Genomic DNA, 14,277 nt, shown 5'->3' with positions numbered 1-14,277 from the left:
CAGAGAAAGACGCTTCTTAATACCTCATCAACGGATCAGACTTGTCTGCATCTCTGAGAACTAATTGATTTATTAATACCATTAAGTGTTGTTTTTAGAATTAAGGCAGTGCAGTTCTTTGCAGAAGGCTCTCACTGAAACATCAGAAAAACTAAAGTTTAACATAAAAAAAAATTTAAAAAATAGAAGATGAAAAAATAAATTGAATTTCTCAGTTAACACCAAATAAACAGAAGTTCTTACATGGCAAGCAACAGCTGCTGTGGCACACAACACACTACTAAAGAAAAAAAATAACACTGCAAAGCAGAAGAGATGCTTCCTCTACAGCTGGTCAAAGAACACAGTTCAATAGCGATGTGGAACAGTTCTATAATTATTCAAGGTCAGTTGACAGCACTGTGACAATTAACACTGTCAGACAGTCTTGGAGGTCTTTCTCTGCTACAGCCGAGACGTGGGTTCTGCTGGAAAACAGAGGGTGCTTTCCGCTCTGTCCGCTTCATTGTTACATCCCCCGTTGTGGGGGAAGAAGTATTTCAAGAGAATTCTTCTTACAAGCCTCAAGGTTCTCCCGGTTAGAAAGCAGGCTGTGGTGTTTGTGAGGGAAATAAAAAACCAGGTATTGAAAAAAAGCTGCAGGCAAGTGCTAACAGAGGTTCAGAAGATGCTGGACTGTGACTCAGGCTACCCAGCTCTTTGGGGAGCACCATGCAAGCGGGTTAGAGCTGCTCTGGAGCAGATCACTCCCACCATCTCTGGGTGAAACCGCTCCTCTTTATACAACTAATCGAAGTGCCTGAGGGGGCAGTGAAATCTGTCAGGCAGAGGATGATGCACGTTAATTCTCCGCACTGAATCGGGAAAGGAGGAGAACTGTATCACGTCACCTGGGTGCTCCTTGTAAGACGTGAGAGAACAGGCTGGGACAGCACTTCTCCCTTTTCCTCCTTCTGCAAAGGAGGCCCAAAGCCCGCTACACGTCCTGCTTTCTCCCCAGTCCGCAGCAGCACCATTTGAAAAAGAATACTGCAAGAAAGGAGCTTCCCTAAAGCAAAGCAAAAGGTTTCATGCTGGACCAAACCAGCAGCTCAGATTAATCCACAACAAGTATCTTCAGTTTTCAGAACTGGGAAGTGCTCATTTCAGACACACTGTAAAACCTGAACAAAAGCCACAATGGGACAGGTAATGGCACAGCTCTGCTGCAGCCCCCTTCCACAAGGGGCAACATAACATTCTGGAAGCATTTTAATTTTGAGCTGCTTTTCGTTTCCCTTTGTGGTTGGACTGTTTGGGGCCATGTTTTCAAGGTTCTCCTAACTGCAAAGAGCAGCAGATTACTCCCAAGGGGGAAGTGAAAATTCCCTTGTCACTCAGCGACCTTGAAAAGTGAGTTTCAAGGGAGACATAAAATACTGGTAGAATTGACAAAACTGATAGAATATTCATTTTCAACCCCAAATAAGCAAGGAAGAACCGGAATTCAACTGAGTCAGAATTTGAAGACTCAGAATCGTTGGGGTTGGAAAGGACCTTTAAAGATCACCTAGTCCGCCCCCTGCCATGGGGACATCTTCTACCAGACCTACTAGGTTGCTCCAGGCCCTGTCCAACCTGACCTTGAGCATTTCCAGGAGTGGGGCATCCACAGCCTCTCTGGGCAACCTGCTCCAGGGTCTCATTGCCCTGACAACGAGAGGCAGCTCCCTGGGCCCTCTTATGCTCAGGAACCTCACTGTCCCACTCGCAGCCCATGCACTAGTGTCTTTCCTGGTCTAGAGGGACCAGCAGGGCACAGACGCAGTTGCCAAAGTACCAAATAAGAGAGAATGAAAGCATTTTTACTGTTACTTTCTTGGTTGATTGCCATTTATTTTTTCACTGCCCAGTCTTGGAAAGAACTGGAGCAGTTGGAACTAATGAAGCAGCTGGAAGGGCCCGTAACGCTGAAGGCCAGCACTTCTTCCTGGCAGACCTGTGGTCATCTGCTTCTCCAGAGGAACGGCTGTCTCCAACATCTCCTTGATCTGTTGCTGTTCTTCATGTGCCACCACAGAGGGTCTGGTTTCATCCCCAGCCTCCCATTGTGCAGCCTTCTCGTCCTCAGGCCAAGGAATCCCCACCTTCAAACCCCAGGGATCTTGCTGGCTCTCTGAGAGACTTTTCTTGGTGCAGCAGCCCAGTGGTAGCCACGTTGTCTTGTCTGCTTTTCTTGGGGCACAGAGCAGAGGAGATGGTACCCCTTCAGAAGGGGTGGGGGTAGGAGAGAGGGTGAGGGACAGTAAGGAAGGGCTCACAAGACTCATGGCCATCAACAAAACAATTGTTCATGCTGGGGAGATGGAATACAGGCCAGCCAGGCATGGAGAGTAAGTCACCCAGCTAGTGCCAGGGGCTGCTATGGCACCACGTCGATGGTGTGGAGGGGAGCCCTGGCACAATGTAGTGGTGCCAGCAGAGCCATCCTGGAGGTGGATCCGCCTCCATCAGCAGCTCATCTTTAGGTGGGCTCCACACCACCAGCTACAGGAGCTATAGCCATCACTACCATGTGGCTGATGGGGCCTCTCCTCTGATGCCACCTCCCCCTCTGCACCTCCTGCAATCACTTCTCTGGTTGCCCAGGCAGAGGAGGTTTCTGACCATCAGTTTGAAATAAATTTAACTCAAATTCTGATGTGTTTGTGCTGGGACCTGTTAAATACAGGAACTGCCTCTGCTTGGTAGACACTGCATCAGATCACCCTGCAGCCTCCTCATCCTCAGCCCCTTTCTCCCCAGTTACATAGAGGCACACGCTGAAGTACTTTCACTCATATACCATGAAGACATACTGCTCTCCCACCCTAGCAAGGACCTGTTGAACAGAAGAGCTTGTTACACGTACCTCAGGTACACCCTAGTGGGTTTCGGTACTAGAAAACAATCCATAAGGGGATCCTGGCCAGTGCTCATTCCAGTTCTGTTGTGACAGAGATCTAGATGTGCCAGGAGAACCCTGCGAGCATCCACCAAACCCTACTTTCATGTCTGTCTGTCCAGAGACATCACCAGTGCACTGCAAGACAGGACAAGGGCTTTATATTAACCGGGAAGAGGAAGAAGAGCAGTAAGGTATCTTTGCCCCATCCCTCCTGTAGCCCTCCTTCCCCCATTTCTCACTCAGCAACACCACTCACATCCTTCCCAGTGCAGCACAACGGCAACCCAGTCCCAGCAAACCAAACGGATTTGGAGAGATGTTACAAGACAATGCTGGAAACGTAAGTGCAGGCCTAGGCTTGGGCAGGGAACCAGCATGGGGAAAATGGGAGATATAAACTGTCTCCTCAGCTGACAACACGCTCCACTGGCCATCACCACCGCGTGCCCATTTCCAGCATACACTGGGCCTGTACCAGCACTGAACTGGAAGAATTTCAAACACAGATGAATCCAATTCAGATTTAAAAAATTTAAATGGTTCAACTCCCCACTTTTGATGCTGTTGTAAAGAGAACCACGCTTTCAATTTGTAACCACAACAAAAGGCTTTTAAACTATTAAAGCATTGCCTTGCCGTAAAAAAATAAAAAGGCTGCTTTATTGCGGGTAATTGGCAAATCTGCCCTATCAGTAGGGAAGAATGTGCTGCACTTTACAGAACCTATTTCTAGATAATTTCAGTATGTCTATTCATGTCCCACCACAACAACTTTTACACTTTGCCATGCAGATGTAGTCTGGATTACCAGCTGCTGAAAGAAATTACCCTAGATTTAAGTCTCCTGCTTCACAACAGACACGGTCCTCCAAACTCATTCAGATACCAACATCTCTATCACAATGGCTATGAAAGGCCAACGTAGCTTTCTGCTGGAGTGTTAAAAAAAAAAGTACAAAATTATGTTTGATAGAATAATAAATACAGTTTATTTGCCATAATACCAACAGCATTCAGCTGCTGCTTTTCTTCCCCTGATGACTCAGGGGCTCTTCGCCTTTCTTTGACAGACTTATATTTCACTTTGCTCTTGTTCTTCTGAATGTTTCAGCCTATACAAATGAAAAACAGGGGCAGAAGACAGACGAGCTGTATTTCTAACTATACTTCTTGACAAGCCAGTTCCATAATACTGGACAGATGTGGATACATCTTTAAATATTAGACTGCAAATTCAGCTTAAGCTTTACAGATATGCGTAAAAATCTTGCTGAAAAGGAACAACAATAAGGTGGGATGCATATGGTACAGAAAAACTGAAAAAATTAAATTCATATGGTATCTACAAATATACCATAATAAAAATACCTACTCACTCATCAAAAGCATTTCAAGTACTTTTTACTGGCAGCAATGTCATAATGAGATGCACAATTTCCTCGTGCCCTCGCACACGAGTGAAAGCAGAAGACTGAAGAAGGCGCTGGGGGTTAAAAGCTGCTGCTGTCCCATGATGGCTGGGAAGCAGGTGGTGAAGTGCAGAGCACATGTGGGGGGAAGCAGCGACAGAGGCTGGGCACCGCTCTAATGAAGTGGCGCTGAAGAGGCAGACGATTTCATAAGGAGAAAAACATCAGGAAACTGGTCAAAACACAGAATCTCATCTGAAAAAGCTCAACTGTGTTGGATAGCAATAGCCAGAACAAATTTGGGGAAGAGGAGGAGGGGGAGGCTGATCTCCCTCCAGAGCCCCAGATGTCTTTATCGTTGCCTAATGACAATTACACTCAACCAATTAAGACACTGCTATCACAGTTGCATTGTTAGTAAGCCTTTGGCCCTGAGTGTTGATGGCTGTCTAATTAGTGTTTGTGCAAAGTACAACTGCAACTAATACATAAACTGACAAATACACAAAAGAAAAACTGTTAGCAGGAACAGTTTCAAAACAGTCAAGACTCGACTCATTCAGTCCATGGCAGCAGCAAAGACAAACCGCTTTCCTTCGTGGCTTGCTTACTGCTGGCACTGCAGAATTCCACTTCAAACAAGCGGGTCAGCTAGACTGTTGCTGGGTTTCTGCTGAAACACGATGCTGGTGTCAGGCCATTTTGCCAGCTGCCTCAAGCACACCACTCCAGGGCAAGTCTTCCCACACTAGGTTGGTCTGGACACCAAAGACTGTGATAAGACACTTCAGAAATCAGTTGACATTTTCCCTATTTTCTCTGAAGAATTTATAGCAAGAAAATAAAAAGGAAGGAGAAAGAAAAACCTTTGTTTCACAGTCAGGTTTGATTTCCAGAAGGCAAAGTCTGTTCGGTTTCCAGATACCTGCCGTGATCAACAAAACAAAAAAATCCCAACAACTTTGTTTCAGGCAGTCAGTGACCATCTGTTAATACTCAAAAGATCTTATTATGAAGTTCTTACGATGTCAGTGCATTTTATTGAAGTCAGTAGGAATTTTGCTCAAGTAACTATCTCGAGCTAAGGCTCTATTTAAATGGATGCCTGTTGATAAGTAAAATAATGAGTATTTTGCATTGTCTTGCTGCAACAAGCATCTCAGACCTTTCATCCTTATTCCACCAAAAGCAACTAACCAGTCCTTCATGTAGTTAATTAAGGTATCTAGCCAGTCACCCCCTCAGTAGGCTTAAGAATGGGTCCAATTAAACATGCAAACTCAAGTCCAAATCCCTTTGTAAGCTGGTCCAAATTGCTCCTAAGCTTCAAATAAGACAGTGGTAATTCATAACATTCCGTTTCAAAAAAACCCTTCAAAAACACTGCAAGCTGGAAGACGCCTCAACTGCAACTCATGATACGGAAATTAAACAGATTCTATTACCTTCTTTCTACTCAACATTAAGACCCACAACTCATCCCTGAAGGGAGGGGTAATGATGGACTGCTTAGATACATTTACCACAAGGTCAGATGCCTCACGGAGTAAGGATGGACAAAAAAGGTGACAGTTCCCCAGCTTCCTGTGTTCTCATTTACAGTTACTCATTGATTTTGCCACTGCCATGTATAACGGACAGGTAGCGTGGCTAATACATTCCTTAAGGGAGGGAGTCAGGAAAGAGAGTCTAGCAGTAATGATGGAGTACAGAACTACTTTACGTGGCAGAGAGGAATATAAATAGAACACAATGACCAAAAAATTAAATACAAATGGAACAGAAAAGAGAACATTTTCTGCTGTAACATAGCACGGCAGAAAGCTACACCATAAAATACAAGAAAAAACAGATGGGGGTTGAACAAAACCAGCATCTGAAACAATCCTAACACTGGCAGAACAAAGTGAAGTAGAAATCTCCCTGTTTTCATCCAAACATTATTTTGGGTTGCTTGATCTGTAAGTTCAGTGATTGAAAAAGCATTGCTTGTACCAAAACAGATCTGGAAACCCCGATTTAACGTGTAGGAAATGGATTCTGAGCATCCCTACGATCGGTTCACCAAACTTCTGCTGGGAACTTTTCTTTCCAACTTGTCAACCCACGTTCATCTTGGACCACTCACAGAAAGCGAGCTGTGGAAAGTTTACACCTTCATTCTTAGGAAATCACAGCTCTAGAAAGCGGGTTAAGCTGCTGGAGATAGTGTGCAGCTCTTCTGCAGCTTATTGTCATCTGTAACAAAATTAACATTAGTCCATCCTAAGTCCTCCTCCATGCCTCATCTTAAGTGCATACGAATGTCATACCAAGGGAACAGGAACAAGCCAAAGGGTTATATGGTGAGCAAAACATTTTAATGAACACTTACAAAAGCAAGGTTAGAGAAAGCCAAACTGTCTCTAGTAACTTAAGGCCAAGAATCTCCCCTCACTTAGAGCAAGGTTCCAGGGGCTTGTATCAGCCCAGGCCCATTAATTAAAGCAACTGCCCTGACCAAGGAAACATACGACTGGGGGCACTGTCTAAGGCTACTGCCATGGCAGCAGAAAAAAAATCTTTTCCCAATAATTCAACAGGAATTACGATGCAATTTGGGAAGGATCTGATCCATCAGCCCTATTATTTCAGAAAGGACAAACACACAATGCAACAAATAAAACAGCAGCTCCAGTTTCAGATACTGGCAAGAAAACGCCATTTGAAGATGATGTAAATGGATACGGTTACACGTTGGAAAGAACACAGACCGCAACACACTGCGAACAGCAGACAGGAAAAGCATCACCTGAGCTCTGGGCACCAATGGCTCCAGCCCAGAGGCTGGGAGGTTGCGAAAACAGTCAAAATGAAATGTTCAGGAAGGTTGTGAGAAAGAAGGATGGGTTTGTCTGACCTCAGTAGAAAAGCAGGCTTTACAAGCTCAGAAATAACGCCTGTGATTTCAGAATACAGGGCAGTACTATGCACACAGTGCATCCCACTGCAGCAACACGCTCCCCTGCATCCAGCAGAACCTAAAGGTAAACCAATAGCTTACTGGTCAGGCAGGCTGGAAAAGCCTCTTTCACAAACAGCCAGTATCAAGCTCCTACCACCGGTTTCACCTGAAAGGCTCTTTGTCACAAGATGACAGAGAAGCCAACGTGTTTGTCACTTAACACAACCTCACCGAATGCCCGCAGTTTGTCATCCGACCCCCCTGGCCTCATGATGTCATCCTGTTTTCAACCCTCCTAAAGGTGACTCTCTTGAAAAGAAGAAGGTCTGACACTTATTACTTGTTAACAACGATGAGATGAGTGAAGACAACACAAAAGGTTTGGGAAGGTGGAAGGAAAAAGGCCAGTATTTTTTACCTTCTGCCTTCCTGCTTTGTTTTACACCCAGGCCCTCAGTCACTGGCGGGGAGGGAGAAACCTGTCGAAGTTGTTCCATTATACAAGTGAAGTTTAAGCAATTAAATAAGGCAGGGGTTTATTCAGGCTGTTTAAGACTTTGGCTTGTTAACTTTTATTCATTTTCATTACTAATTAATAATTTGGTTTCCTCAGGTCTGCACACTGAATTAAGATGCAAGAGCTAATAATAAATACCTTGAGAATAGCCCATCAGCCCTATAGCAAAAAAGCCAAATTAGATGAGAGTTGACAGAAGTTTTTAAAAGTGCAGGAAAGTGTTTTCAAGCCTTTTGGGCTAGTTTCACACATCATTATGAAGCTAAGAAGAGTGGCAAGCCCAATTTTTTAAAAGTCATTTGCAGGTCACCTTTGAGCAAGAGGAAAGCAGAGTGGGAGGTGACTGTAGAGAACAAAGAAACCTACCCTACAGTGGCAGCTACTTGCATGTCTATTGTGCTCATAATGACTTAAACTGAAAGGGCCAGATTGTTTAAAAGTGCTTCACTTTTACACTGTAACTCCCATGAGCCTCCCTCAGAATGAAGATTGGAAATTATTTTGGTGCGTTTTCCACTATGAGAGAATCAAACTATATCACTAAGTCTAAACCAGATGATTCCTCTAAGCACACAGAATAGTTAGAAAGTTCTTCTTTTGCTTCTCGTTGCCTTTATCAAGCATCACGTAGAGAAATACTATGTGGGCCAAGTGTGCCCCACTCTGGAAGGGAAGTTCATCTGCTGATTTATTGAGGAGCTCTGAGCAGCTGGATCTCACCAGCCCCAGTTCAAGCAAACCAAACCTCTAGGGCAGAAGACAGAGCTTTCTGGGGGAAGGAGCAAAACGTCTGAAGTTCAAATGTAGACAGCAGAACCAGGGGCTGATTCCCAGCCTAGTTTGTGAGAGGTGCAGGGTCTCCATGCAGCATCTGCTAGATGGTCTCTGTAAAGGCAGAGACATGCCCTTACACCCTCATTTATACAAGATCTTCACAAACAGTCTCTCTAACTCTTTCTTCAGCCAAGGAAAACTGAAGAAACAAAAAGCAGATACATTTATATTTCTGGGTCTTTGGAAGGGTGATCCAGCTCTGGAGCTCTTCTGTTTATTTTCTTTTGGGAAGCTTTCAGAGCTGCAAACAGCAGCAGTAAAGGCACAGTGCCCTTTCCGCAAGCACGAGAAAAGTTAACACAATGCACAGCAAAACATCCCTCTAACTCACAGCAGACTTGGTGTGGTTTTATGGTGTGAGTGGTGAGGTGAGCCGATCGCTGCTAACACAAGGCAAGTTCACCACACAGTTCAAGGACAGGCGCATATGAGCATTTCACACAGAGCTGTCAGACAGGAGAAGTGTCACAACACGCTACAGACATGTCACACCACAGGATCCATGGCACAGAGACAATGCAGTTCAAACAAGGATCAGACACATGCTCCGAGATCGGTATCTCCAGGAGGACCTAACCTCTGGCTACAAATACCCATCAGTGTGGTTGTCAACGCTGCCAAGAAAAAAACAAACAAAAAGTAGTAATTTCACTCCCTGAACATGCACTTGCTAAAAAAAAATTAAGATTTTATTACCAGAAGGTGAAGAAATCTGGGTATTCTCTACTGAAACCAAACATGCAACAGTGAACCTGATCACCAGTAGTAACTTATAGCAGCCACACACATAATTGCTTTAAGTAAACTCTGACTTAGAGAAAAAACTACATTTGAATTGAGTATGGAGAGAGGAGGGCGACATCCCTTTAAAGAAGATCCTCCGAGACATGTAACTGTAGAAAGGCTGGCGAATACACCATTGATTGGGAGTGAGGTAACCACAAACACCGCTGTCTCAAATGAAAAGGGATTCAAGGTCTGACCCAGAAAACAAGCATCGTAACCGCTGGGATGAAATTTTAATGATAAACACAAGACGCTTGGCGTGCAGGCCAGATTGAATTATCTGATGTCAGCTAGTAAATGCAAGGCGCTCCGAGAAAGAGGAGCTGCTAGCAGCCACCTTCAACTCGCAGCTCAGGTTGCACATAATCAATCCTTGATATTCTGCCATCTTCTGGCTTGAGCTTTGGCAGCAGCATGGAGAAAACAGAGGAGCGCATGAAATAGCTCTGTTTCTCGAAGGGAGAGCTGACCTATGCAGTTTATCTTTGCTTCCTTACACAAAGATCCACTCCCGAACCCGTTCACACCAACTATGCCTCTGTCTCACACTCGTAGCTGCTCTTTTAAGTCTCTGCCCATAACCTGTACAAATTCCTTCTCAGAAAGATTTTTAAAAAGTTCTACAACAACTACAACAAAAGTCATGGCGCTTGCCAGCAGTGTTTGAAGCTCTGTAGTGAAGAACACAAGATCAGGTCTATCAGAGCACAGGTTCAAAGCAAGTAAGGTTGTTCCCAGGCTTGCTCCAAGACTCCAAACACACGACAGCCCCAGCATTCCTGCTGGAGAACCTCTCTCCACCCCTTTTTTAATTTTTATAACCATTCTTTGATCTCTGAAGATCCTGAGTTGAACGTCCTGAAACCAGGGAGCAGCTGCTACACACTGCCACATTTTCCAGCTATAAAGGCAGAGTAATGCCTGGCTGGCCTGACCGAGCTGAGCCAGAGCGCTGCAGCTGCTCCCCAAAGGCTGACATCAAAAAACCTGCTAACAACTCGGTGGCCCTATTCTTCTCCACCACGGCAACCTGACTGCAGAAGAAAGGAAGGTAAATGATGCCACAAGCCACTGTTTAGGAAATGCCACACACAGAATTAGCTTTAAGATCATCACTGACTCAACTCTTGCAAAGTTTCACATTCATTTAGCTTGGTGCACTCGGCAAGTCTCACTGGAATCTATTATTATTCGCAGGTAAAGCCAAGTGTTTGCAAAACTGGAGATATAATCATTAAATGTAACAGATAATTGATATTTATACTGAGAGGAAAATTGACTTTGCTAACCTCAGCTATTAAATTACTTCTTCAGTACCAAAATAATGCAACAGCTAGCTATTGATCACCAGGTTCATTACACTTTTATGACAAATTCGAAAGCCCAATGCCATTACAGACAGTATTATAAGCTGGGAGAGGAAGGAGGGGGTTTTGTTTGCATTTAAAAACAAAAACCCAAGAAATTCCTCAATCCTAAACACTTACCAAATAAACACAACAAAGTATTTTCCCACACCAATTTGCTAACGTCTTGAGCTGACAAAGCAGAGCGAAGGGCAAGTGGTAAAGGGAGTAAGGCAGAGTTCTAGACATTACATTTACTAACCAGGTAAAGTCACTGATTAATTCTGTTTTCCCCATGTTATTTTATCAAATACATGCTCATAGCTTCACAGAAAAGACACTTTAATACTAAAATTCATTTTCTCAGAGAAGGGAAATGACTGAAAAGTAATTTGAGCAAAACCTGTAACATTGCGTTCTAAAGGATACAAATGTGCTGCTTCTCCCTCAGTGCTCTCTCCCCTGCTCACCTACTGACGTGAGCCCTTTCAGGAAGGTTATTTAATGGCATCGCCTTCCTTGACCATGCCAACTGATGCAAACTCACCAAAAGAATCAAGAGGAACTGGGGAACCAAAAAATGACTGTGTGAAACTGCATAAACCCAACTACTGTGATACACCAAGCTAAATACGGACTATTTCAGCTGAATACACAAGATTAATACCCTTTGTTTATTAATTCTTTAGAAATTTAACTTATTCCGCCTACCTCCTTTATATTGCACGTTTGTATATAAACACAACAGAGAAAATGAAGAAAAAGCAGAGCTGGAGGTTTTGGCAGCAGGATGGAGACAACTGGGGTTTCTGGCTCCCAGAAAAGTACAGGAGGTTTCATCAGAGGCAGTGGAACGGAGAGAGCAGTCCAGATCCCTGGCCCAGGTCAGGAAACACACTGCCCAAGTTGAAGGGCACAAAAGAAGTCAGGCTGCTCTCCACGGAGCTGCAGACCACAGCAGGCTGGGAGCTGCGGCGCTGATCAGTGGCCCAAGGAATTCTCAAGAGAAGGCAGGAGTCAAGGAAAGATCTGCAGTTCTCCCGCCACACAGATTCTTCCAGCCCTTCCCACGGCCACTGTTCAGGTTAACCGCTGTGTGGCACTGCCCCTCCAGAGGTCACACACGGCTCCTCAGCAGAAGCATTTCCATCGCTGTAACGCAACCAATTACAGCAGCAGAAACATTGGAGAAGTGGAGAAAGAAGCAATAGGTACGAACGGGATGAAAGAGAGCACAGAAATGAAGACCTCCAGATGCAGAAGGAAAACAAGTGGAAGAGAATCCAGCAAAACAAAGAAAACCCCAAAACAACCAAAGACTAAAATCCCCCTTTTGCTGTCTGCTAGTTCAGATTCCCTCTCTCAGTTGCCTGGGAGCATTCGAAAGCCTTTGGATGTATGTCACAGTTACCCACGTGCAGTGTATTTCCAGGCACTTTTCTTATGACCAGTGCTGGAATCTGACAGTATTTTGTAAGTAGTTTTCTCTAATCCCACAATGCATAAGCACACCATTAACGTGAAGTGCTACCATAAAATACAGTACATGTTAAGGACACTGTCCTCTGAGTGCCCTCAGGATGATATCATTTTATTTACTCTTGTGACTTCTCCTGGAGGGCTACTGATTATTGATTCTGTAAAATTCAAGCAGAATACACCTACTGAGACAGCCACAGCAACCTCTGTGAGCTTGTGAGGTCCTTAAAATCGTATTTAAGAGCATAAACCAAATGATCAGTTAACTCTAAATCACAGTCCTGACAAAGCTTTATGTTAGCAAAAGATAAGTTTGAGTTTCTTTATTTTTGGGGTGTTTTTTTCCCCAGATTGCCTTTTAAATTACAATGGAGAAAACTAACAGTCCTTTAAAGTTAACATGCCATGGCACACAGAAATAGCCTTGTGATTAAAAGATTTTTAGGGAAAAATAATAAAAAGAGCATGTTTCAGTAGATGTGTACACTGTTTAATACATTCTGGGTGCTTCCACAACAAAACAATAGACACAGCCCATCAGAAAGTACTATAGTCTTTACAGGAACTGTGTGTACATGAGACAGCTTTCTGAATGGTACAAAAAAATTTGCACTGATGAAATGACCTGCAGATAACCACCAGTATCAGTCACTCCAGGGACAATTCACCTCACCCACAAAGGAACTGCAGTCAGAAAAATTCATTCTGCTTGTCTCAAACTGATGAGGTGCTTCTTCTGAATTTGTTGAAAAGCAGTACATGAGATTTCAAGCAGTGAAAATCAAATGAGCGTTACACCACCTCATACTCACCCAGCGATAACAACTCCCTCGCAGGAATGAACGTCACAAAGAACCTTTCCCAGCTCATACTGCAGCTGGCTCACAGCACCGATGCGGTTCTGCACAGAGAGAGGAGACACAATGTCAGTACTGCAAGACATTCATCGACCGAGGCAGTTTGTGCTTCAGGGACAACTCCTTGGTATCGCCACAGACAAGACGCAGGGCAGCTGAGAGAGAAGACACATCTATTTTATGCTTGCTACTTGGAATTTTTACGTATGGAAAAGAAGGAGAAAGAAGCTATCACTCTTCACCATCATTCATAATCCTTAGGTAGAGAAACAACTACCACAACATTATAGCTTTCTTGCAGCCAGGACTTGCAGCGAGCAGAAGGTGCCTTAATGGCTGATTCTCACGATCAACAGACGGCTGAAGTATAAACATCTCTCCTTCAAAGTCAGTGGGGAGGTGTAGCACTCCCAAAAGTAATCAAATTGGGGGGAAAAAAGTATTAGGGTTAAGTCTCATAAATCCTTCAGCAGCTTTTCCCTTTCAACTGGCAAAAAGAAGCTGCAATACAGAAGACCAGCTTTCCACTGCCACTTGCCTGACCCAGCTTCCCATTTTTCTACAGCATGTGGATCCCATTAGAGAACTTCCCTCTTACCTTCCAGTTGGTTTTCAAAGCATGCTCTCTGGCACGGCAGTTCTTGAGGGCGAGCTTCCAACAGGAACCATCAGAGATGCTCACATCTAACAGGTATCCTTCCTGTTGGCACAACCGGTACCACAACACTTCATCTTCTGCAAGTACTTTCCACGTCCTGCTGACCTAGAGATCAAAATTGTATGTGTGTTTATATATACACAGCACAGAGTTATAAACAAAAGCTAGATTTCATATAAAATTATTTAAATAACATCTGAAATACACGCATAAAAATCAATGCAGGCCCGCACTGAGGTGAAGTTCTTACCTAAATAAATTCATTTGTTCACCCTTTATACTACTGAGAGTGTAAAAACCCAAACTTTTAAAATTCTTGTTTTCTGTGGATTCTTTCCACAGAAACTGCTCCACTAAAGCTCCAGGCAACAGGGACACCAGCGCTGAGTGGCCACACTGCCAAACTGAAATATCAGTGTATCAGAAAATTTGAGGGAAAAGGAGCAGGAAAACAATTAAGCTGGCATTGTTAGTTTAGAGCAAAAATAGGAGTTTATTTTCATATTTGTAGCTGATGAAAG

General features: G+C 44.0%; 1 protein-coding gene across 1 annotated transcript in view; it reads right to left on the bottom strand.

The window, feature by feature from the left end:
* FBXW8 (F-box and WD repeat domain containing 8) overlaps positions 1-13,861 on the bottom strand; it is a gene marked incomplete at its 5' end in the record, with an annotated part of 40,653 nt that extends 26,792 nt beyond the window's left edge. The window contains 2 exons of the mRNA XM_010135562.1: positions 13,054-13,142; positions 13,697-13,861. Coding sequence (XP_010133864.1) covers positions 13,054-13,142; positions 13,697-13,861 — 254 coding nt within the window. The remainder of the gene's footprint in view (positions 1-13,053; positions 13,143-13,696) is intronic.
* Between the last annotated feature and the right edge of the window lie 416 nt (positions 13,862-14,277).

Source organism: Buceros rhinoceros, unplaced genomic scaffold (genome assembly GCF_000710305.1).
Source record: "Buceros rhinoceros silvestris isolate BGI_N320 unplaced genomic scaffold, ASM71030v1 scaffold19504, whole genome shotgun sequence".
Lineage (NCBI taxonomy): Eukaryota > Metazoa > Chordata > Aves > Bucerotiformes > Bucerotidae > Buceros > Buceros rhinoceros.
The sequence above is the reverse complement of the archived record's forward strand: the minus strand, read 5'-3'. Positions and strand labels throughout refer to the sequence as shown.